General features: G+C 36.1%; 1 protein-coding gene across 1 annotated transcript in view; it reads left to right on the forward strand.

Annotated features, from left to right (window-relative positions):
• Positions 1-6,908: 6,908 nt before the first annotated feature.
• GPM6A (glycoprotein M6A) overlaps positions 6,909-26,434 on the forward strand; it is a 93,943-nt gene continuing 74,417 nt past the window's right edge. Inside the window, exon 1 of the mRNA XM_052682492.1 lies at positions 6,909-7,473. Coding sequence (XP_052538452.1) covers positions 7,437-7,473 — 37 coding nt within the window. The 5' untranslated portion in view covers positions 6,909-7,436. The remainder of the gene's footprint in view (positions 7,474-26,434) is intronic.

The following is a 26,434-nucleotide window of genomic DNA, read 5'->3' on the forward strand; positions in this document are numbered from 1 at the left end:
TAATGGTATGAGTGAGTTGGATGAAGACTTACGGAGCTTTTGCAGGTCAAGTCCCCTGATTAAAGCAGGGTCAGCTAGAACAGGTGTGTGTACTACCCTATGAAATGTTCTTTGTGTATTACAGAAGCATGTTGCTGTCACAGAAACATGGTGGGGTAAATTAAACAGCTAGAGTACTATAATTGAGAGATAAAAACTTTTCAGAAGGGGTAGGCAGGGTAACAATAAAGGGAGAGCCTTGTTGGTTTAAATTAGGGAGCAGACCTTACAAAGGACAACTGGTGGCTGGGGTATAAGACAGTCTACCTGATTGAGGAGAACCTGACAAGGCCTTCTTACTGTGGCTGCAAGAGATATTGCATTTGCAGGCTCTCTTCCTGATGGGGGATGGTGCAGATGGAACTGAACTTGGTGGGGATGTGAACAATAGCAAGAAGGGGTTCAATAAGTACGTTCTTGAGAAGAGACAGATAAAGGAGAGTTGCTCCTGGTAAATGAGAATGGAGAACTGGTTTCAGCAGTCACTGAGAAAGCTGAGATGCTCAGCTCATGTGCCTCCCTTGCACTGTGATAGAGCGTGTCCAAGACTGCCTCATGAGACTGAGTGTGTGCAAGTCTATGGGCCAGATGGTATGCACTCCAGGGTCCTAAAGGAACTGACTGATGCTAAACCACTCCCCATCTGAATTACTGCGTCCACACCTGGGGGCCTCAGCACTAGACAGATGTCGAGCTGTTGGAGCAGGTCATGAGAAAAGACACAGAGATGATTGTAGATGGCTGGAGCACTTCTATGAAGAAAGATTGTGGGAGTTTTTCTTTTTTTAGTTTGGAGAAGACCTTGGGGAGACCTCATTGTGCCCTTCCAGTACTTGAAGGGAGCTTATAAACAAGAGTGAGACTGACTTTCTGTCACAGGCAGGTAGTGATAGGACAAGGGAGAATGGCTTTAAACTTTAAAAAAATAAAAATAAAAAAAAATTCAGGTTAAGTAACTGGTTCCCAATATCTACTCAGAGGGTTGTGAGACACCTGGAACAGGTCGCCCAGAGAAGTTGTGGAAGCCCTATCCTTTAAGGTGCTCAATGTCAGCTTGGGTGGGGCTCTCAGCAGCCTGATCTAATGGTTGGCAGCCCTGTTAACAACAGGGGTTTGGACCTAGATGATATTTAAGCTTTTTCAATACAAGCCATTGTGTGATTTTTGTGATATCCAATCCACCCATTGCTATTAAGGGAGAAAGAGCTCTCCTGGAGGATGGCAGTGCGGTGCTTATGGGATGGCCTCCAGTATTCACAAGGGATGCCAGCAGCCAGCTGCTGTTGTGCTGTAGCACTTACATGCCAGTTCACATATGAGTCAGATTTAGAGTGTCTGTGTTGGAAGATGTAGCCAAGCAATTTAGTGTGCTGTATGTTTAAATGCAATAAGTGTGGGAGGTTTCCCTGAATTCTCTTGTGCAATATTCATGTTCTGTCCTCCATCACCCTCTTTGCCAGTATCCGTTGGAAATATGGCTAACTATTCTTGCTCCTGAAGTCTTAAAACTTGATCATTTAAAAAAAGCCATAATTTCCTTACTTTTATCTAGTGAAGTAATAAAGTGGGTCAAGGTCTTAAGAATTTGGGGGAATAACATTAGCAGTGTTATCTCTATTTAATTTTGGAATTTTTACCCATTTCAAAAATAAATCCTTACTGATAATTGTCATAGAACATGCAGTCAAAACTGAGTTTTAAGTGATAGGTAATACTATTAATAGTTACAGATAATAGACTTCCAGACTATTAAGTGTGGTATTCTGAATTTAAGGTCCTATTAATCACTCTTATAATTCTCCTCTTGGTTAATACTGCATGTAGAAAAGATGTATTTGAGTACTGAGAGGAGCAAGTTCTTACCTATTGTGTTGTAAGGCTGGGTATCTTATACAGGAGTGAAAAGTTTCTACTAAAGAATTTTTTTTAACCAGATGAGAGTTTCTCAGAGGGGTTAGCCTTTTTCTGATAGTTGTGTTAATAGCTCTTAGTTTTGGACTTAAGGGCATCCACTTCACACTTCCCTCTTCAATAAAATTTCTGTTATTAGAACTATTAGATTGTGGAAAGCTTGAAAAATAAATGTGAATAAATTAAAGATGTGAAAACAAAAAAGAAACTATCTGTTGCATCTCAAGCAAAATAGGAATGTAATAACCTCTTTAGACTCCTTTATAGCATTCTGCATTTGTATGTCACTTGTTTCTCTCTGTTTGGCAGTCAGTAGTTGATATTATTAGTCAGACTCAATATTTCTTTAAGTAGCAATAGATACAAATCAAGTGCAGTTCTATTCAGAAATAGCTTTATTATATGACCATCCTGCCATTTCTTTGGTTATAGTTAGATTTAAATTGCTGCTCTGTTCCTTGAGCTGACAACATATTCATCTAATAATTTTTAAATTTATTTCTGATTAACAGAGTTATGCACATCCCATTACTAAGATGAGCAACACTCAACCAAAGTTACATTTTACCTTCCACTTCCTTCCTTTTTCTGCTAATTTAACCATTTCCCTACTAATTCTGATAATTTGTCATGTCATTAAGCATTTCTCCTTTCCCCAAGACATTTTCATGAATGTCTGGCATGGACTCTGGGATGGACTGTTATTTATTATTTGACAAGCATAATGTAAAGCTGTAGATAAGGAACTTGCATTCTAGAACATGGAATCAGGCAGATTTTCAGTGCTTCAACTAAATCTATTTGGACTTCTTGTTCTGGCATTTTATAGTTGTATTTTGAATATAAAAATACAAACATTAATTGCAGAGCACTCAATACCAAATTTGATAATCCAATTTAGGGAAATCTGAGAAAACTTAATCCACTACCTAACTGATAAAAATTACTACAGGTTTGTTTTTTGTTTGTATCGGGAGTGAGCATACAAAATGTCACAATTTTTCCCAGCTGCTGTGTTTTGGTTTGGATCATGGGGATGTTCTCAGAGAACATGAAATTGTTCTTCCAATAAAGAAATTAGAACATGCTTTCTAGGAACATGCCTAATGCACCTGAGCTCTGCAGGACAGTGAATCTATGGGACGAAACTGGAGTTAGTTTGAAATGAGTTCCCTGAAATGAGCAGCACTAGTGTTGTTTCCATTTTCACATCCACCCAGTTAAGCTTCACTGCTTGCTCATGCACTAATTGCAGCAGAGTGCTTGGAGAGTTCTAGCTGGCTTTGATTTTTTTTTCTTTCTCAGTTGTTGAGACACAGTGTTATTTTTCTATTTTTAAGTAATGTTTCCCTGGGTTGATCAAAACATCCCTGCACCACAGCGTTATCTTTATTATGTAATTGAAAGCAGTAGTATAGAAGGATGGAATGGTAAACTGACTTTGAGGCCTTATAAAACAGGGAGTAAAAGTCAGGTTTTATTATTCTGTTTAAAGCTGTAAGTGCTCAACCACATTACATAATATCATAATAGATACCAGGGGATCTGTTAATGTCATCAGCTTCCAATTATTCTCTTGATTAACTGTTTATTTATTCATTATACAGTTGGATGTTCTGTCTTGCTTTGCTACTTACAAGTGGCATTGTTATCCAATGATCACTTGCACCAATAATCTCATCTTGTGTTATGAGGGAATTTTAGGCTGTTGTATGAAGCTCCTACTAAAATAACTTATTTCTGTGTTAGAAACGTGCCCAGCAAGAGGTTAGCAGCTTTGAGAGGTTATAACTTCAATTTTGTGTCATAGAAGAGCTTTTGGAGCTTTTGTGTCATAGAATCATGGACTGGCCTGTGTTAAAAAGGACCACAGTGATCATCTAGTTTCAACCCCCCTGCTATGGGCAGGGTCACCATGCATTAGGCCAGCTCAGGCTGCCCAGAGCCACATCCAGCCTGGCCTTGAATGTCTCTAGAGATGGGGCATCCACAACGTTCTTAGGCAACCTGTTCCAGTGTGTTAATGGTATCAAATACTTTTCACAGTGTACTGAAGAGTGGAAACCCTAAAAGTTGTATCCTAGAAAATAACATAAGATGGCATTTCTTGTTTTTCTTGGTACTTTTAATGTTTGCAGAATTTTGTAACTGTAAGTTGATCTGCAACTTCATCTGCAAAGGCTTTCAGAATAATCTGAGAGGCAGATATGTTTTACAGCAAAATATGAAGGGAAGAGATGTAAAATGTGTGCATGTGGTGCCAATTAATAACACTTGAAACTAATCCAAGGCCTCTTAAGTAAAAATTTCAAAACTTAAGTTGTTTTTTTGTTTAACAGGTGAAGCTGTTATACCTTCATTAGAGCTATGTCTGCACAGAAAAAAATAAACCACTGCAAGGAAAAACAAAACAAAAAACATCTCTTAAAAAATCTCTAAGCAATTGTTTGGCAGTTTTCAACTTCATTTCACTGGTCCCTGAGATTTCACCTTAATCTCTGACATATGAATGTAGTCGTCTTCTGGAAGTTAAAATCCCATCATTTTACCAGGTTCAAACACACTTTGATTTTGAAGATGACCTTCCTGGATGAGATCTACTATTCACAGAACACAGAATCTCATCTCTTTGTGTCCCAAAGCAGATGTTCCTGGAAGCAGTGCAAGATTAAAAAAAAAAAAAAAAACCTTCAAAATATTCCTTACTATTCAATAGTTTGTTACTCAGGGGTCTGCTGATGTAAAGGGATATCTTCAGATTGTGAATTTTCATGTGGTCCAGATTCTTTCTCTTTTTTTTTTTTTTTTTTTTTTTTTTTCCCTCTACAGGACCCAGTTGAAACAAAGTTCACAGCTTAAGTACATACTGTGTTTCTACACCTTTTCATCTTCTAGATCTCCTTTCTTTACAGGCCTCTCCCTTTGAAATAACTGGTAAATAAGCTTTCTTAATTCAGCCTTTCATGATGAAAATTCACCAACGCAATTGTCTGGATGTAAGCTGTAACCTCTTCCAGTTATCTATTTCCAGCCTATTTTCTATTTTTTGTACTATTTGTATTTAAAAATAATATATTTGTATGATTGTTTCAAGAAATGAGGTCACCTGGTGCCATAAGGAATCTACAGATTCATGTCTTGAAGACATCCCTGTAAATGCAGTCAGTTACTTTAATTTTTGATGCTACCCAGAGGAACCAAACTTCAGAAGCAAGAGACAGCCTAAGCACCCTGGTGTTTTTGTTTGATTTTTGGTAAATATGAAGATATACTAATGTTTATGTAAGAAAATAAGTTGAGAATAAAGTATAAATAATAATGTTTAATAGTGGTTAAGGATGCAATGCAGAGAAGACAACAGACCTGATGTCTTCTAAGCTTTTTTTCATTGGTGATATCATCTGTGTTCCTGTACAGAACTCCTTCACATTTTTTCCAAAATCAGGATCTTGTTAGATCATTTTACATATATTTGTCCCCTCCCTTTCCATTTTTTTTTTCCCCCTTTTCTCCAGAAGAGGTTGTGGGGCTGGAATGATTGAGGTGGATAATTGAGGTGGATGTCACTTCTACAGCAGAAGTGACATACAGGAGATGGCTGTGTAAAGCCATTAAAGGATATATTTTTATTTATTATTTTATTTGCCTGAAGAGGTAATTTCTAGAGAGGCAAATGACAATGAGAGACTGTGATGTCAGAGCACTTCCATGTGTACAGGTAGTCCTTAAGAGTGTCAGATCTGAGAACTAAAACTACACATCACATTTCTTCTGTTCTTCTGGAAAAGAGAATCCTAGAAGGGTAAATTAAGAACTTCTTTACAGTGAGGTGACGGAGCACTGGAACAGGCTGCCCAGGGAGCTCAGCCTGGGAGTCTCCTTCTCTGGAGATGTTCAAGACCTGCCTGGATGCCTACCTGTGTGACCTGCTGTAGGGAACCTGCTTTGGCAGGGGGGTTGGACTCGATCTCTGGAGGTCCCTTCCCACCCCTACAATTCTGTGATTCTGTGAAATTAAAATGAGGAAGAATGATTTCTTAAATATATATAAAATATATATAACTTGAAATTCATACATAGAAGCTATCCTGGTGTGATTCTGGTTAGAGCTATTTTATATGGAAAATATATAAACTTTTTGGTGATATAGATTGATCTGTCGTTTCCGTCTTTTTAGGCAATATAAAGAAAATGAAAGTTATCATTTACATGTGAACAGGAATTTTCAGCCATAGTAGATTTTAGTTGTATGTAATTTTGTCACATTTTTCTGAGAATGAGAAGAGAAAATTAAAAAGTATGATCTAACTGCAGTTTTGGTGAAACGATGAATCTCTTGAAATGATTCTACGTCACCCATAGACTAAGGTACAAAATGCTAATTTACTGCTAGACTGCAGCATCTGATTTGCATTCCAAATCAGGCTGCAGAGCTCCCCAAATGACTGTGTGCCCTCACAGAGTATTTAACCTATGCTTTTCCTGAGTAAATCTGTTAGTGTGTGTGTATACATAAGGAAGCCCATACAAATATGTTGTGCTTCACCATTTTCAGACATCTACTCTTTAAAATGGGGAATAGAAGCATAGAGATAAATCTGGATACTAGCAATCAGATAAGGAATAGATAGTGATTGTTTTAAAGCTCTGCACTGTCCCTGAGTTCCTGTTTATTGTGACGCTGATGGCAGATAATGTATAGGGTGTGTATCATTTGTAGTGATTAATATAATGTGTTAAATTCTGCTTGTGTATATGCATAAGCACGCATGTGCATACATAGATGCTTGCTGTAAATGTTTTCTAGTATATTCTAAATGTGTGTATATTTGTTAGCTCCAAATGATACAGATACATGAGAAGGAGGGAAATGAAGACTTGTATTATTCTTAAATGTGCTGAGGGAGAGGGAGGGAGGGAGGAAGAGAGGGAGGGAGGGAGAGAGACAAGTAATACAGCATAAAGAACCCACAGGCATCTGGGCTTTCCCACTTCAGTAGCAAATAGGGGGAATTATGGGTTGGTGGTCTGCTGCATGTTAAGAGGACACCCCTCCATCTGTTTTCAGTACAGCCTGTTTCCAATTTAAAACACAGATTTCAGTACAAACCTCAATTTTTCTCTCCATTTTATATGCAAAGTAACGCTTATGAATTGGTGTCATTGCCATAAGGGCTCAGACCAAATTTCCCCCCAAAAAATTCACAGGCTGTTCATTTGAATACCTGCTTACAGTGGTACACAATGGGCAGCTTTGAGAAGAAAAATTGATAATCTTCACGGAAGAGTAATTTGAATGAAATTACACTTGACAGCCTGTCTCCAAGCAAACAAGGAGAGTGAGGGAGCCTTGCTAAGCTCTGAGGACTTGCCTAAGCCTCTGCTGTTGGAGCTTCCCAGGGAAAAAAAAATCCACACTTTTTCCTACATCTGACTGAAACCTTTGATTAATTCTCTGTAGCTGTTTCTAGTGAAGAAAGGTAGCCATGGAAGAGAATATGGAAGAGGGACAAACACAGAAAGGTATTGTGATAATTGCTTTCTGTTTGCGAAGAGATAATGATTTTGCAGTTCCTTATTTGCTTTAGCAGCATGCTGTAAGGTTAGTGAATGTCCTTATGCGGCAGATGGGAAAGATTTTTTTTTTTCCTTTCTGTACTGCTTTCATTCATTTGTTTCTCTGCAGCAGCAATTAGTATTAATATAGTGATTGTTGTATGATGTTTAATATTAAAGGGATCTAAACAGTGAATTTTACGTTTATACTTAGAATATTGCAAGCATTTAATGCAGGCTGCTTCCCAGACCAGTCTTTGTTAGCCTTCATTTATTTCATGTTTTCACGCTTGTCTAGCTGGGTCAAGGGAGCCGAGTGTGAACTATGAGAGAGCTACTCACACAGTATTTGAAGCTGGTTGCTGTTGGATATCTAACAATGTAGCCAGTATTTACACCTTGAATGAGAGTCCAGACTGAACAAAGACACAGGGATATATTTTGTATATATATACATATATATATTCTGGAAGCACTGATGCCTTTTGGCGTTTTTTCTTTTTTTCCTGTGCTTTATGTTGAAGTAATCTTACTATTTGCACTGTTCAGATTTGGATCTTGTTGAATTTTGTTCTGCATGTAGCAGCTGAAATTGCTTTAGCAAGATGTACCCAGCATGTTCTGAACATCCAAGGTTTCTGGATAAGTTGAAAATAACACCAGTGTGCTAGCACTTAAAGATGCAACACAAGATGATTGCTGACTGTTTATTGATTTCTGAATCTCTGAAAAATGCAGTGTTTATGAAGTCCTTGCAGTCATGTTATTCTGTACAATTGACATTACAGCAGTGAGAGGAGTCAAGGATTTTTTTTTTTCATTTTACTGCAAGAACAAAGAATAATCCTGGGGAATATTGGCCGCGATAAATAATGCGTGCTCTTAATTCTGTATTTATTGCCATTTTTTGAGAAGGAATGAGAAACTCACCAAGTTCGTTAATGAAAATTGCCTGCAATGGCATGTTTTTCTGAGTTTATGCCATATTCTGTTTTCTGCTCCCTGATCAATCTGCTTGCTACATGTAAATGTCATGCTTTCTCATTGTAAGTGACCCATTTAGACTGAATGCAGCTTTGGATTGTTTATGGTTCTCGTTTTGTCTAGAAACATAGTATATAATCATAAGAAGACTAAAGGAAGACGTATGACCACCTTCTGTGTACATATGTATTATTATATATAAAAAGACTATAATTTGTTAGTGATTTAGCAGTTTCTTGAGTTAAATTTTATTATTTGCAAATGGCAGAAATAATGGCAAAGTACAAGAGTTTTTTTCTGAATGTAAAATCAATACTTTCATTGCCTGGTCTGTGTTACTTTAGAAATTAAAGATCGTTTTTCATAGAGCTAGAGTAAATTGAACTGTTTGGTCACTGAATTAAAAAGCTTCATTGTTATTGCCTGAAGAAACTGAAATTCAAAGTCCCCAAATCCTTACTAGAAAAAAAAAAAATCATGGAAAGATGAATCTGTATTTTAAAAGCACACGTTAACATTTGTTAATGAACTATGTTCTCATTGTTCTTATTATAAGCAGCTGAATGACCAACAGCCACTCAAAATGGTGTGATTAATAGTCTGATTACAGCAGCTAACACTATTTATTCCCCCCTCACCCTCTTCCCATTTACAATGCAATATTTTTGGCCTTTTTTTCTTTTAGTGGTACCCAGCTGTCATTGTGGACAGTGACAAGAGAATGTTAAGACCTGACAAATTATATTTATTTTTTCCTGATTGGTGTGGAAAGGGGGAGCTGCTTAGTTGCTGTCACCATATTTGTTAACCTGTCATCTCGACTTGTGTTCCTGCTTTAGATTCTGATGGCTTGAAAAATGTATTTGGAGTTAGAAGAAAACATCTAGTTTAGGAGCAAAATGAAAAAAATCTTTATTTTTTGTGAGTTTTTGAATGCAGATCCAGGAATTTTAGCAAAATAATTTGGACGCAGGGAAGATCATGAAATGATGGATCTGTTTAAGGTTTGCACTTTGCATTTGAAAAGTGTTGGCTATTATCAGTCTGACTGGATATTCCTCTTTTATAATGCCTGTTTTTTGCTCTATTGAATGTTTTATTGATATCAATGATACAGTTCCACTTAATCTGGACCAGTTTTTCTAACTGTAGTGCCTCAGCAACTTCATCTGTAATATCTATGCTCTGATTTTCATGTTTTTCTCCTGTTTCTTACAAAATCAATGGGTGTGTAAATCTCACTGCTTGCCAACTCCAGTGCTCTTTACAGCAGTTGCTTTGAACCTCCCACTGAACAGCATTACGTCTTGCTAGCAGCCATGATGGAATTGGGTAGTTTCATAGTGATGCATTTCATAAATATTATAATGATAGCTCTAATAACAAGACTACCAAAACTGCAAGCCTCTTATTTGAGAGACTGTTATGCAATAAGTTACTGAGAAGTGCAAATGGAATTCTTACTGTAGAGATTCTCAATAATGACATTCCTTCTTACACAATCTCTGCATTCTAATGTTTAACGAGGTTTGTTTATGGCTTTAGCTTGGAAAATTGTCAGAGTACATCACATCTGGTTTCTGAAATAAATGCATTACTAGAAACTATAGTTTGAATTAATGATTGGAGATCAGAAACTTAATATTTCCTTACTGAGTGGCTTCTTTTTGACATAATTATCCTTTTTTTTTTTTTTTTTCCATAAATGGAGCTACCGCTGTTGCCCAGTGGATTTCATTTGTGAAAATCTAAACCAAGAATATTTGGTCACTCTCTTTCTGTTCTAAACTACTAGATTTTTTTTTTCTATTGTTATTGTTCAGTTGTCTTTGTTCACATTCTGCTACTTAAGCTTGCAAGCCAGTGCAGACTAGTCTGTATGTCTCAAACACATTTGCTATACAACTGTTTGTAGCTGACCAAGAACTGAAGCTGTGCAGAAAACCTGGCTGGAGTGTCTACAAGTGAATGCCTAAAATACATTCTAAGAAAGATCAGCTTGTTAACAATTTCTATAACAATGGCATTGTACTATATGCCTAGAAACTTCAACTTTCTATACCTTTGATTGTAAATTTGCAGTCTGGAAAAGCCCGGATAACTAAAGCCTGTGATTTAAGTGATTGACATATTTTTTTTTTTTAAATGATCAGCTGCACTTAGAAGCATAAGTTTTCTTGATGTCTGTAGGGATGCATGCTAATTGTGAAACCCTTATGCATAAATTAGCATGTGTGTTAGTGGTAGGTCTCAACTGCCAGTATTTGGAAGACAGTGACGTCGAAAGCTCCGGCTCCTGCAGCACAGGTCCTCTCTCCATGAAAGCACTGAGATTGCAATGACAACTCCCACTCTAGTCATTCACCCTCATAAAACAAAACAAAACACTTTCTAGAGGGCAGGCACTGTAAATCCACTGTAAAGAGTGGAGTTTTGAATACTCATACAACATACCCATTTCAAAACAAACAAACAAACTATTCTGTACCACAGCAAGACGTGTTTACACCATTTGAAAATATTTTTTTAATGGTGTAGTGGTTTGAATTCCTTTCTAAAATATGCTGTTGTGAATGGATAGAGCAATTGTTTGTGCAACAGCAAGCACTGTGAATAACTGATTTTATTTTAGCTTTCTTGGCTGTAGTATGCCTGACAAAAATAGGCAAGGTTCCAGTGGTAGCAGAATAGCTATATTTTGTGACAGGTAGTGGTTGAATACTGGAGTTAATGAGTTAGCACTTGGTTTGCATTAGTGATCGTGATGGATCTGCAGTCTATTTACCAAAGTATAAAAAGGAAGATTTACGCTGCCTAGGATGCTATCAGCAGTATGCACACAGATTCTGCTTCTTCAGACATGAGAGAGATTGAATTGCTTCCTTTTATTCTGGAAGTAGGTAGTAGTCTTAATATGGAGTAGATGAAACTGATCTTGATTTCATATTCAGAAATGAAATATCAGCTAAAAAATTGCAAACATTGCTGGCAGTTTTTGTCTTCTTCTAAATCTTTTTCTTCACCTCTAAAAGAATAATTGTCTCTAAATCTTGTTAGAAAATTGATTAAAATAAAAAGGAGCAGATCATGCGTTTTTGCACTTTGATTTTCTTGGTGACACTATTTGTAAATGAAGAGTTAACTTATTTTCTTCACTTCAAATACAAATTATAGGTGTGAGCCATGTTTGTATCTTAAGTTGGATTCTTCTTGGATTATTAGCACTTCAGCCCTCTAGGACTCCTGAATTATAATCAGTTTTCTGAGCAATTTGGAAACTTTAAATTTGGCCTTATAATTAGGAAGTAGTGGAGTTTTGCCAGCTGATATTCTTCATTCTGAATCTGTATTTTTCAATGTTTTCTTCTTAAAGCCTGATGTACAGAGGTCAGTGTAAAAATCTTACTTGAAAATTGGAGAGCCACTAGCAGAGTAATTAATTTTCTTTCTTAATCAATGTTTAGTATGGAAGTAAATTTTAGTATCTGGCGAAATCTCTCACTCTATTTCATGCTTAATACTTCTTTGTTAATCAATACATTTATCAAAGAAAAATTCCGTAACATCATTCAATATGAATTTGAAATTGTTCTAACACTGTAAATTATTCATATTTATATAGTAATATCAGACTAAATTAATTCTTACATTAGGATGTGTAATTTGAACTTTTGTTGTTATTCAATATATTATGCTATTATTCAGGCAAAGATGCAAATTTCATCTTTCTTGTTTATTTAATCTTTAACATTGAAATGTCTGTCTTAAGAAACACTTTTTTACTATTGCAGGCTTAATGTCATACTAGTTGTAGGCATGAAAAGCCAGCTTAAGTATGACCTATATAAATTCTTACAGGACAAAAAGTATTCTAGCTGCCGTAGGGTAGCATTCTCAGTTAAATGTGTAAGAATTGAAGTCTGTATGGTAATTTTAATGCTTATGTCAACTTCATAAACTACTTTTGTAAAAAGATATCATAAATAAGCTGTGTAATTATTTAGGAAAAAACATTGAATATATTACAAATGTTTATATCAATTATTTAAAAATACATAATGAAAATAGTGCTATAAATTTGTACCAAGATATTTGTATGATTTGTGAAAGTAGAAGTTAATTTGGTAGGGGAAACTTTCTAACTACTCTGAAAATAATCAACTGTTGTGACAAAAATCTGCAAGTATGGTGAAAATAAACTAGATTCAATTTAGTGCTTAGGCTCTAAGAGGGACTTACACATCTGAAAATTTATTCTTAAGTATAACTATGCATTATTTCTAAGTACCTCATACAGTTCTGCCCATGTACTTTTTACCCTGTTTGATCTGCAATGGGTTAGAGAATGTGCTCTGTCCTGTTGATATTTCATATGGAGTACGAAGTAGAAAAAAAAAAAACCACAAAAATATTTCTGGTTGTTCTGCCAGAGGTTGCAGACACCGGGTATAATTATACGACAATCATAAAGCACGTAAGCATCTGATTTGCATTTGAATGCAAACAGAAAAAAATCAATGGTGAATATGATCCTATATCAAATACTTTGCCAATTAATTTTCAGTTTGACAATTCTATGCTACAAAATCTTCAGTCCATACCACTGCGATGCGAAATTCCTGCTAGTATGTCATCAGGTGACTGATTTCTCAGATGTGCCAGCAAGCTCCACAGTAATGCATTGTCATAAGTCCTTTGCTTATGGGGAAAAAGAGAAAAGGTATAGGGACTTAAATTTCATTGTGTAAGGAGTGGTTAAGAATTCTTGCCATTTTCTTTTGCAGAGTGACGAGAATCAGTATCAGAACAAAAAAGTATGGCGTGAAACACTTCTTTCCAGAGGGATCCAGAATTTTAAAACTGCTGTGGGAAGAGAAAAATATTTGATTTAAAATATTGAAATATACAGTTGTTCTTTCATGTCAGACCTATAGAGGTTCGACCACCTCCCTGGGGAATCTGTTCCAGTGCCTAGCCACTCTTTCAGAGTGAGATTGTCAAGTGAAGTGTTGGCAATTTCTTTATGCACAAAATCTATGTTGTGAAGTGGGGTGTTTTCAAGTGGTTTCCAAATCTTTGTCTTCTGTCTTTCAAGGAAAAAATCTGCCTAGGTGTTAATGTAATGATTAAAGGTTCAATAATCTTAAAGTTAAAAACAAAACAATGCATTGGGGTGGTTTGAGAAGAATAATACTAGATTGGTATTGAGTGGTCAGGTGCTGGTACAGACTGCCCACAGTCACCATCTCTGGAGGTGTTTAGTAAACATTTAGATTTTATGCTGAGGGACATGGTTTAGTGGGAAAATACTGGTGGTAGATGGATGGTTGAACTAGATGATCTTAAATGTCTTTTCTGATTTTGGTGCTTCTATGTTTGTGCTACGTTCTGTACTGTGTGAAGTAAAACATTTGAAAAATGTTACACACAAAAAAGCTACCGTAAGTCCAGATTCCCTTTTTAAAACAGTGCACCAGTAACTTTTTTCCCCCTGAGGAAACATTCAACATGCTACATTCATGGCACCTTACATTTATGCTAATATTGCAAGTATGAGCAGCGTCTAAGTATTTCAAAGCTATGCTCAGGTAATTGAAAGAGGGAGAGCAAGTTTGGTTTTACCTTAACTGAAAGCAGTGAGTGACAGGAAAATTTTCATGCTTGGAAAAGGTGAGTATACATTTTCCTGTTACTGGAAAGTTCTCCCAGTTGACCCATTGGCCTAGTTTCTATGGTGGGGGAAACTGGCTACATCACTTTTCTAGGCAGCATGCACTGTCTGGGAAACTCCTCTAGCCTAGCGACACTGTCTTCTACTAGTGAATCAGTTTAGCTTTGTTTTTTGTGTGTATGTGTGAATTCATTAACACTTGCCACACTCCGTTTTCCCACCAAATCTTCTTAGTGTTATGCTATATGCAATACTAAGCAGCTAGCATAATTTTGGACCAACTTAAAAGCCTTTGGAAATCTAGCATGGGAAGAGCTTGTGGTCTCTTTCTATAGCTTTCAAGTGAGCTATCTGAAATGTGTTTGGTCATAGCTAAGAACTTGGGCTTGCAGTTTTTCGTACAGGAAAAAAAAATGACTTGCTTCCCATCTCCTCTACCCTTCTACAAATCTTATCTCAAACAACTTTTCACCGTCAAAACTCATTTTTTATAAAGTGCTGGTTACCAACAGTACCTTGGATGCTTTGGTTTGCCTTAATAATTAAAAGCTGCAATCTGCGTGCTGAAGTTGATAGTTGTTTATAACAGTAATACTGTTCCTGTTCTGTCAGTAAATAAGCCCTCTTTAAGGCTATTCTTTAATATTTAATTCACACTAGTAAACATCTAGGTTCTTAGGTGTTTTAATTTAATTTCTTATAAAAAATAGAAAGTCCAGGCTCTAGATATGGTGGTATATAAAGCATCAAAGGAACTTGCATCTCTGTTAGCTTGTAGAAGTATGTCACAGAGGCTGATATGTTATAAAATCTGCTGTTTCAGATTTTACCTGGTTGTAATTCTTGTCTTTTAGCAAAAATTAGATGACAAGTTTTTAACTTATTAATCCCTGAGAATATGATGCGTAAATAATAGAATCACCAAGGTTGGAAAAGCCCTCCAAGATCATCCAATCCAACCATCCGCCTATCACCAATACTTCTCACTAAACCATATCCCTCAGCACAATATCCAAATGTTACTTGAACACCTTCAGGGTCGGTGACTCCACATACATACTTAAAATATAAGGAATACCTTAAAATTTTATGGCATTGTAGGTATGCTGCCAAAGACATCTACATAGTCTACTGGCAGAGCCCTCCCTAAATTTCATATGCTGTTGTGGTTCTCATAATGTTTTGGTTTTACTAATTGGAACTGTAGACTTTGCATGAGACATTTCTGTCGGATAAGAGTAATTAAATACACAGTGCCAGTGATATCATAGTACCTACCCTTCGCTGTAAATATGAGAGACATTTATTAGAGACTCAGAAGAACATTTGCTCCAGCAGCAGGCAGTACTCAAGATTACTTGAGAGAGTGTTTATCTGTCATGCAACTAACTATTAGGCTGTTCACTGAAGTACTGCATTGCCTGTTAGTGAGTGGCAATGAACATTAATTGTCCTTGTAAATTAGTTTTTTCATTTTGCCAGTTAAATGTAATATTGCTTCCTTGCATCATATATATGAAGTGATTGAGTAACTTCTTGCTTGGTACTGACCAGCTTGTTCTTGGATGTCCATGGTCAATATTAAATTTATAACTCTATTTTTCTGTGTAACTTATTTATCATAGGTCATGGGGCAAACTGAAGGTTGGACCTGATCTCTGGGGTGCTTATATCTAATCCACTCTGTTTTTATGGGGAGACAGATCAACAGATTAGAAGGTGCTGCTGACATTCTAAGCAGACAAATGCACCTGAGACCTGCCTATGTATAGTTAGGGCAGATAGCTGCTGTAAAAGAAAATAGGATGCAGTAGCTGCTCCTATGTGTAGTGAATTCAGCCTCTCTGGTTGTTGAATTGGTCAATTGTGGAATAACCTTAACTGAGAAGACACTTCTATTTTTACTGATAATTATAATAGTAAATAGGTACCTTGTTGAATCCTGCGTGTGGTAAGGAAGAACTGTAAACTTTAATGTAGTAGTGTTTAAAATAAAGACTATACCAACAAGAAGGATGTACTTTATAAGGATAAAATAGTAAATAGCAACTTGATATACATTGCTGAGGATGAAAACAAATGTTTGAAATTGCCTTGAGATGGCTGCCACTATGTTACTCATAAAGATATATTCAACCATTTGTTGAATGCTCTTATTTTTTTTTTTTTAAACATAATAGGTTTAGCACAATGTAGTTTAACTCTTAATGTGGTTTGCTTTTGTCCATGCCTTGATAAAAACACAATTATATAGAAAGGGAATCTTACATTTCTAGCTCAGTGACATAAATAGTGACTTACTTTTCCAAGAAACTAAGTATGTTAATACTTTTAATACTTTTTGTTATGATGCTTCAATATATGTCTTTAGATATTTTCTTAGCCTTCTAATTTCTCATTGAGAGACTGAGAGCTACCTGAAATCAAACAGTTAATCTGATCTTACTTATACTCTTGGTAAATTGTAAACAAGCATATCCATGTATCCATGCTTGGTTTTCTCTTAGTAGGTTCTAATTCTTTATTTAAAAAAAAAAAAAAAAAAAGAAACAACTGTAGATTCTCTTTTTTGTTCTCATGCTATTTAAAAGCATCTTATTACCATGTGGCCTAAGTAGATTGCTGTACTGATCTCTGTAGACTGGAACAGTGAACAATCTGTTCCTACATAACTAGTTAGAGATCTGCTCCTCTTTGAGCCGTAAGATATTTCTTCAATTTAGTTTTGTTGCTGCAGAATACTTCCCCTTTGCTGGAAGATCAATTGTCCAAGTAAGTATTAAGGATCGCTTTCATTCACACTAGCTACCACTTGTAAAAATGAGTAGCATTTGCTTGTAAATTCATACATTGCCATTGATGTTAGTGTAACTTAATGCAACTGGCATACTAGACCTGTGTAACTTCAGTAAAAGTCAGTAACCAGGGCTCAGAAATTAATATGTTCCTGTCTGTCTACAAGAGGGTCTGTTTTCAAGAAATACTGCCTCTTTTTTTCCTTGGCTGCTTTTTTTTTTTTTTTTTGAGTTTTAGTGGGGTAAACTGGACCTAGTAGTAGCAGTACTGAAATATATTGCTGGTGTGTTTTGTTCACACACTTAAGCCATGCTGATCATCAAACTTACCATGCAGAAGGAATTTTTCCCCAAGGTGGATTGTGAGTGACCTTCTTTTTACCTTTCTCCCATAACATAAGCATAGTATGCTTTCTAAGATTATCTGGGAGTTTAATTTCAGAGTTCTGCTGCTAATGCAAGGACATGCAACATTGGTATTATCCTACTTGTTATTGTCCTATAATGAGTTACAGGTGAGATTTTTAGTTTTTTATTGCAGATCTGATGGAGAGTGCTGGTTAATTACCTGTGTTTTGTTGCAAAGGGTAGTGTAGATCTTTAATTAAAGCCTTCTGAGTGGAGTGTCTCTTACGTGGTTGTCTATGATTACTGGAGTTTGACAGTGTCTGAAGTGAACGCAGAAAATGGATGCTTGTTTTCGACTTTTTTCTTGCCATGCTAAGCTGCACCATTAATAAAGGGCACAATATTCAGCCATTGTTAGAGTTAGGGAATAAATTCCAGTTTTATAACACTGTTCAGTTACACAGAAATTAATCAAAAAAAGATGCTTCTAACTGTGGCTAAACTATGAATTTACTAAAACTGCAATCACACCTATAGCATATGGTGCAAAGGCCAGAAAATAAAAGCAAATTGTTCAACAGCATATGGAGGCTATAATTTGTCAAAGATGCAATCTTTCAAAGTTATTCTAGTTTTATGAGCAGTGCTCACTTGTGAAAACACTGCAGTAATTATAACCTAGTGGTGATTAGGCCTTTCAGGTCAGCTGTGTTTATGCTATTGGTTCAGACAATATATGTTTTTTGCACAACCCATCTGCCACAGACATTAAATATTTAAGACATGAGGGAACCTATTATATACATTTGGGGCCCTTCATCAGCTTTGTGTATGTGTTTGCACATGGGAGACTTTCGCTGTTAATTTTTTTCATTGTTCTGGTCTGTTATATGTGACCCATACTGTCTGCATTGCCTCTGCTAGCAGCAGATATCCTCATTGTTACCTGTCACATCACATGTGGGATGAAAACATATTTTCTTATGTATTTATTGACAACCATACTACTTTCAGAATCCATCGCAAGAGAATCCATCTCTTCCTAAATGTTACTGGAATATGGAGATTTGAAGACTTTGAAGTACCTGCAGCTATCTCTTGACATATTTTGAGAGTTTTATGCACATACAGAGTAGTGAAATATCCCATTCTTTCCTGTTAGAAACTGTAGTTATGGCTGTATTTGTGGAGTTATCTCGTAATGCACAGTTACTCTTATTTGTCTTCCTTGATTCATTTCTTACCTAGGTTTGTTTTTATAACCTTTTAACATAGACTCAATTAGATTTGATGTAGATGCTGCAGTTGCTAAAACTTGTGGTGTTCTCTGGCATCTCAATTTTCTCTTTTGGTTGTTCTTGCCCTCATAATTCCTGGTCTTTTTGGAGTGCTTGAACTCGGTAGTTCAAGCTGACAAGACAGACCTTCTGCTATGAGAGCTTTGGAAGTACTGCCACTCAGAAATGGCTGATGGGTAACAATTCCTGTAATATTTCAGTGTTGCTACAGAACACCACTGTTTTACCTGTAAAGAGATAATCTTACTAGGATTTTGTAGTTCTACCAGGACAATGAATTACACAGGGGGCCAGATGTTAACAAACATTATAAAAGTAGCAGTCACTAAACTAAAATATTGCAGTATCTTAATTGTCCATGATCTGTTTTTTTCCCCTTAGCAGCCTCAGTGGGATAAACTGTATAACTCAAACTCTGTCCTTCAGAAATGTGATGAGTAGTAATTTGGTTAGAGCTATTAGTGGGTAATCATTCTGCAGATCTTTTTCAGGTAGGCATGGTCACAAATTCTGTAGTAAATTCAGGTAGTATAAAGAAAAATTAAGAATGCTTGCATGGGATGAACGTGAAGAAACTTACTCTATTCAAGTGGGAAAGTATGTTAGAAACCTTCATGTAAAATTGTTCATTATTGTCAGAATTCTAAAAAAAAAAAAAAACCAAACAAAAAACCAACAAAAAACCTTACTATCTTTTCGATTTTAATGATGTGGAAAAAGAGGTCAATTATTTTCATTAGCTTTACTTAATTACTTTTTTATTCTTTGTCCATTATGACTAGCTTTCTGAAATCATTTTTCCTTTCTTAACAAAAAATGAGGAAACACTATTCTGTTTTGAGTGCTTTTATGGATAGAGCAGCAGTTGCTCTGTCAGTGTTTATTTTAGTCTCTGAATTAATTTTCTTGGTTGCTAGGCAATTCTACTTCATAGTTTTAATGGAGATGACTAATCCAGGGTGCTCTCATTCCACAATCTGCGATTTTTTTGAAACTAGATTTCTGATATAATGCTTGACAAATAGTCTTATCAATGTATGGTTCTAGGATTATAGTTAATAAATGCCTATATTTAGAGTTAATAAAATGTTCATGCTGATTGTTTGGCCCTGTCTTCCTTGTCCATTCCCAACAAAGCCACTCTAAATCCAAGGTATTCAAAAAAGGCAGAACTGGGCTTTTATTTGTATGTAGAGGGATTGTGTAGTATGTGTTTGGAGCTGGTACCAGCTGGACCTTCTTACCTTTACAATGGCAGTGGTATAATAAAATGTGCACATCTCAGTTACCTAGCTTGCAGATACAATCAACAAATCTTGCTTATTTGTGGAGGGAAATTAAAAAAAAAAAAAAAAAAAGGTATGAATATTCAAAGTATTGATAACTATATTGCTAAATTAAAATTCTTAAAAGAGTGTAGTTCTGGAGCTATTTTTCATACTGGAATATATAATGAATGAGGACATTGTGTTTAATGCTTTATGATATATCCTTTTTGAAGGACAAATACAGGGAAAAAATAACCTGGTATTTCACAGAACCCTCAGTATTGGGATAGAGCAGAAATATGGGCTTTGTTTATTTTGTTGCTATTATCTATCTGCTAGTAAAACATGCTCTTTTGGCTTACCTCCATTCTATTCTTATGTTCCAGTGTGAGTGAGCTGCCCAGCTTAGAAATGAATGAAATTGACCCCACTTCCTTGTTAGGAGAATATGTTGTGTGGGCCTAAAATGCCAATGACATCTTCTAGGCTCTGTGTTCCCAGTGTTGTTTCAAGGTTTGGCAGCTTCTTTATCCTTACAGCATCATTCTGACTGCTTAATTGTTTTCTTGTTTTCATTTTTCTTAATTTATAAGAAGCCCTTCTTCTGAATTGTGGCAATCTTCTTGGCACAGTTAGTGCACTGAGGGCCACAGCTGATGCGCTTTATCTAAATGATTTGTTGCTACGAAAAAGTCTAACTTTGTTCAGCTCAAAAAATCTGTTAGGCTGCAGATGTGTACATTAATGATTTTGCTTTAAGTACACAATCTTCGTTTTATTCATGCAACTAGCTTCTGGTAAAACTTCCCAGTTGCTATCTTACATCTTGAGTTGGAGCTGAGGTTGGTGTTAAACTTTTTTTTTTTTTTTTACAAGTAACATTAAAAAATAAAAATAAAAATCCCATAGAGAAACTTCTACCAGGTAATTCTGGTAGTATACAGATTCAGTAAGTAAAAAAAATTGGACCTTCATCCAAAGTAAGTTCTCAGTAGGAGTAAACTATTAAAAATGGGAAAACATCACGGCTACAATTTTCATGATGCTTGATAATAATTGTGAATGAAATCATAGTAAGGGAATCAAACTTTTATTATTGGATTAACAAGCATGCTATCAATCAGTAGTTAAGAATTAATGTTTCAGAGATAATTAGTGTTTCAGAAAATTGTTACTGTATCCTTAAAATTCTGGATTAAGGTATGATATACATGAAATTATTTACCTTTTGCACCTTTCAGTTTGACTTATGGAACTTACTACCAAATTGTGATTTAGAAAGCTCTTACTGTGCCTTAATTTCCCACTTGTCAAAAACCACGTAGGACAGTTTTTAATTTCTTACACCCATGTTATGACTTGTTTATTTGGTTTTAGTATTTATACTTCTGCAGTGAGAGTCTTATTTTAGCTATGATCTGTAGATGCTACAGGAAAACACAAGGGAATACTTACCCATTTGTTAAAGTGCTTTCAGTCATCAAGTAGTGCTTTCTGCTATTAAAGGTGAAATAAAGTGTAATTTGGGTATGCCCCACTTCAGAGTCTTTAATTTTAGAATCTTTATATAGAGGGAAAATGGTAAAGGAGTTGAAGTTGTCATGGTTATGGCAAATGTGGTGTTAAAATTAAGAGTGACAGACCTTTGATTTTTAGCGGTGGTAATTTAAGGAAGAATGGTATGATGTACGTATGGTGGATGTCTGCTCAGTATGTCAAAGGAAGGAACAGCTTAGAAAGTTGTAACTTCAGTCTCTTTCAGTAGAACTCAATGTCTTAGTGATAATAAACATGTAATATGGAAAGTCTAGGACAAATATTATTATACTAGGTATTAATCTGATTTGTACTCATTTCATAGAACTGATGCCTGACAGTGACTAATTGGCTTATGTTTGCTTGTTTTAAAAAAAAAAAACAAAAAACTTCAGAATATTTTTTTTTAGGAAGATGATCAGAGTATTTTTATACAGCAAGATTTTTGATAGAATGTAATTCTAAATATATAGAGAGGACTTCACTGAAATAAGGCTACCAAGCTCTTATTAGAAATATCCGTGAAAGACTGTTTTTGTGTTCAAAGGAAGCAGATAAATCCACTTGGTGTACTGCCCGCACAGGAAGAGATGCTGAGCATCTTCTCTGGTTGTTTCCAGTCTAAATTACTCTTACTGAAGTCATGAGATAAAAATTGTGGCAGTTGCATTTCAGACTTCATGATTTCAAAGGAAAAATTATTTAATTTACATATTTGTCATATTCCATCAGTAGGATGTGTTACCTGGAGGTTTTGACAATGCTGTTGACATACATATGCCCTACTCTCATTTTGCATTTGCATGCTTCCAAATAGTTTGAAATGCTGTTTTTGTGTTGTTGTGATACATAAGGGTAGCCTTCAGGGTTTTGTATTTCAGTTTAGTTTTAGAGTCAAAGCACATGACGGACCTAGCCTTTGCAGCTAACATGCTGAATAACAATGGCAAGCAATTCCATTTTCCTTGGGGTCTGACTGCCCACAACAAACATGACAGAATACAGTGTCAAGCAATTATCCACCTCCTGACATATATATGAAAGAGGAAGGATTTATTCAGAGGGAACAGATAGAATAAAGGGCATGAGGGTCTCTGAAATAGGGCTCTCTAGTATGAGGCTTGGGGAAAAGAGTATAGAATTAGATGTTCAACACCTAACCAAAAATTTTAAGAGTGGAAGAAGCTCACTAGAGAGTAATAATGATAATGCTAAGAAGTCAGTCCAATAAATCACTAATCTGTATCACATCTGTGATGAAATGCGTCTCCACACTGTTTTTGTCACAAGTCTGTGTTTTTCAATGCTTTTAACAGCATTTTTATTTTAACAAATAAAAACAGCTTTTTAAAAGTGTATATTTTAGGACAAAAAAATCAAATAATGGCTTTATTTCTGATGGTACTGATTAGCTGTCTTTGAGTGTCAAATGAAAGTGATTTCTCCAGCTTTCCACAGAAGGTGATAGATTCCCTTTTCCTGCTGTTTCAGTTGACTACAAATTTTCTTTGTAATTTTTCTTAGTCCAAAAGCGTTCATTCCCTTGAATGGTAGGGAAGGATTTAGGAAACAAACAAAAAGAAACAACAAGCAAAGCTAAAAAGCAGAGTTTTTATTATAATCCATTATTAAAAATGTAGACTAGTCATAATATATCAGTGCCCTTGTCACTGCTCACAGTGATTATCTGAAAGTTGATCCAATCACTTTCAAGGGTGATCTCTTTGAATTAGTATCCTGGTGACAGTAGAAGGATCGAGCCTGTTTAAATCCTGCACATCACCAGAAAATGTGAAGAAATTGCAATGACTGAAAGACAGATTACCAAAAGCAAGCAAAAGAAAGGCCTTATTGATGTGGATTTGGAATGATTCTTTGCTCACAAACACTAGAGCCACAAGGTATTAGGCCATGCTAAATGACTTTAAGCAATGAAGTGATATTCATCAACTGTTTATAATGTGTCACATACACAATATGAATATGAATACTAATAATTCTGGGGCAAATTTGCCAGACTTTGCCTGCAAAAAAAAAGTGAGCTCCACAAAACTAGCTTTTTTTCTTAAAAACATCTTGTATGCCATGTATTCAAAATCTTCAAATATAGAGAGAACATAAACATCTGTCAAGACTCCCAAGAAGTGTTTGAGTATGCGTAAATTACGATGAATGTTAAATGTTAGTATCCTGAAATGCTGTACAACTAAGTGTTTGATTATGCTAGAAATTGAAAGGGAGGGTGATGGGAATGGGAGAGGAAGAAGGAAAGTGGGAATGTCTTATTCCCAAGTGTGTGTGTATATAGTTGTATATTTTCCCTCAGTATTAATTTCCCTGCTTGTATTAATTTGTTACAAATCTATGGACTTGCAACTAGCAATTCAAAATATTTAGAAAAATAAGATTATTTTCAAAATTCTATCTAATCCCGTGGCAGTTCCTTGTGCATGCTGGAAGTTATATATATTTTAATTTTTTTCTGTATGTAAGTAGCACATTCTTTATATCAGGATAGAAAACTGTTATTTGTATACATGTAAACACTGCTGTTCCTAAGAGATGTTTTGCTGACAGAAGCTGTAAACATACAGTAGATTAACTTAGTCATAAAAGCATTGCTGCTTTTTATGAGTCCTGAACAGAGGCAGATGAAGAAGCAAAAGGTGTCATGGCAATTTTATCATTCATTCTTGTGTCTTCCAATCAATGATTTCTGTGATATGTTTTCATGAAATAAATTTTCTTTGCTGTAAGAGCCAGGCAAGGATCCTGTCCTTCTTCCCACCCGCTCAGTTTCCTCAGAAGGTTTATAAGAAGCTAAGGACACCATCCATAAAAGTTTTTGTCTTTCGCAGGCTCTGATACAGGTGTAGTGTAGATGTGGTTGAATCTTCTTATTTCATCTCTCTAAAGGCAGGTGCTCTGTAGAAAGCTGTAGCTTTGTTCACTTTGCTGGAAAGCCAGTTTAAAGGTGGGTTCTTTAGGACTGAGTCACCATAGGTTGATTAGCTGAAGCTCCTAATGAATGGTCTGGAGATCAGAGAGTAAGCAGCTGATGGGGATGCAAAGGGAGAAGGATGGAAAATGAGGGTTGTGTGTGGTGAGAGGCAACAAGGATTAATATTTAACTGGGAGACAAAATGAAAAGAAGCCACTATTCAAAATAGAAAGTGTAGTTGCCTATATGTATCTAAGTTTTTCTCATCTGCTGTGAGAGGAATAGAAGACAAAGTTGTTCTTTGTGTCATGTCTCAAGTTTGAATGATTTGGTATTTCTCCATTTTGAGACCTTGTTAATTTCTATTAATGGGGAGATATTGTGGCTTATTAGATTAAGGTAGTACTTTATAGTAAAAGATTGGGAGTAAGCAAAACTAGTCTTTTCTGAGGCTGTTCAGCTTTCAGACATAGGCCTAGATAAAAAATTATATTCTTTTTTGTTTTTCATGCACTGAATCCTGTCTCTTTGTTCTGACAGACTTCAACCTTTGTCAGAGATCATGTTGATGTTCCATTTTACTGCACACTAAGCTTGTTGCTATTTGTGAACAATTTTAAGTAACGTACAGGAGACTGTAAATAACGGTGTTCCCCAGGGGTTGCCCTGGTGAGGCCACATCTGGAATACTGTGTCCAGTTTAGGGCTTCCCAGTTCAAAAAATAGGGATCTCCTGGAAAGAATCCAGTGGAGGGTAACAAAGATGATTAAGGCCTGGAGTATCTCCTGCATGAGAGAGGCTGAAAGGCCTAGGACTGTTCAGTCTAGAGAGGAATAGGCTGAGGATGGAATCTCATAACCATTTATAAATATCTCAAATGTGGGAGTCAAGTCAATGGGGGTAGACTTTCAGTGGAGTGCAGCAATAGAGCAAGTGGCAGTGGGCAGAAACTGGAACACAAGAAGTTGCATACTGTTGCAAGGAGGAACTTCTTTACTATCTGAGTGACAGAGCACTGGAACAAGCTGCCCAGAGAGGTTGTGGAGTGTCCTTCTTTGAAGATATTCAAGAACAGTCTGGATACCTACTTAGGTGAACTGCTGTAGGGAATCTGCATTAGCAGTGAGGTTGGATTCTATGACCTCTAGAGATCCCTTCCAACTCATACAACCTTGTGAATCTGTGATTCTGTGTTTATTACATGCCATGGCCTGATTTCTGTTTGATTTCATTAAAGGAAATATTGTTCTGCATCTCACTAGTAAGAAAAATTCTTTGGTGATGCATCTCTTGAGCTACAGGCTATATTATGTTAGAACTAGCTGTGCTGCAACAACTCTACAACTCTTTGTCAGTAGAACTGTACTGCTGTTGCCAGAAAAGCAGTGCATATGGAGTTTTGCAGAGCAGCTTGGGTTTTCTCAGTTCTGCAGTACAAAGTCCAATAAATGATAATGAGTGCAGCTTCAGCAAAATATATTGAGGAGACTGCGCTTTGTAGAGTACCTGCCTTTCTTTTGAAACAAGCTTTAGTTCATCATATTTGGTCTTCTGATATCATAATTCAGAAACAATGCTTCCTATACTTGGAAGCAGGGGTGAAATAGAGTTGAATGTTGGTATAGATTGTTGGTATTCCTTGCCAAGTGAAATTAGGAGAGAGGCGAATGGAAAGGGAGTGCAGCTTTCCCGTACTGCACTGTTCAGTGGAGCCAAGGTCTAGAGGTGAGCTAATCTGGAAGAAAGAAATGGTTGCCCTTATTAATTGCCACTGGAGAGAAAGGAAACAACAGCATGAATAGGAGTTTTGAGCAGCTATGTAGTACACAAGGTAACTGATGCCTGGAGTTTTATGGCATGTCTGCTTAAGCTTACAAAATTTCTAGGTGCTGTGTAATAGGGATTAAATGCAAAGATCAGTCTTAATGTCATAAATATAGAAAACATACTGAAAATATGAAGCGGATGCATTGTGAGGGTTCAGGAATGAGAAAACGAAGGAAAGCAAGCAATCTTATCTTTCCATTTCAAGTAAAAAAATTAAGTGTTCAGCATCCAATTTGGGGACCCGGCATGGGGCCCGATT

This window comes from Tympanuchus pallidicinctus, unplaced genomic scaffold (genome assembly GCF_026119805.1).
Source record: "Tympanuchus pallidicinctus isolate F22 unplaced genomic scaffold, pur_lepc_1.0 scaffold2, whole genome shotgun sequence".
Taxonomy (NCBI): Eukaryota; Metazoa; Chordata; class Aves; order Galliformes; family Phasianidae; genus Tympanuchus; species Tympanuchus pallidicinctus.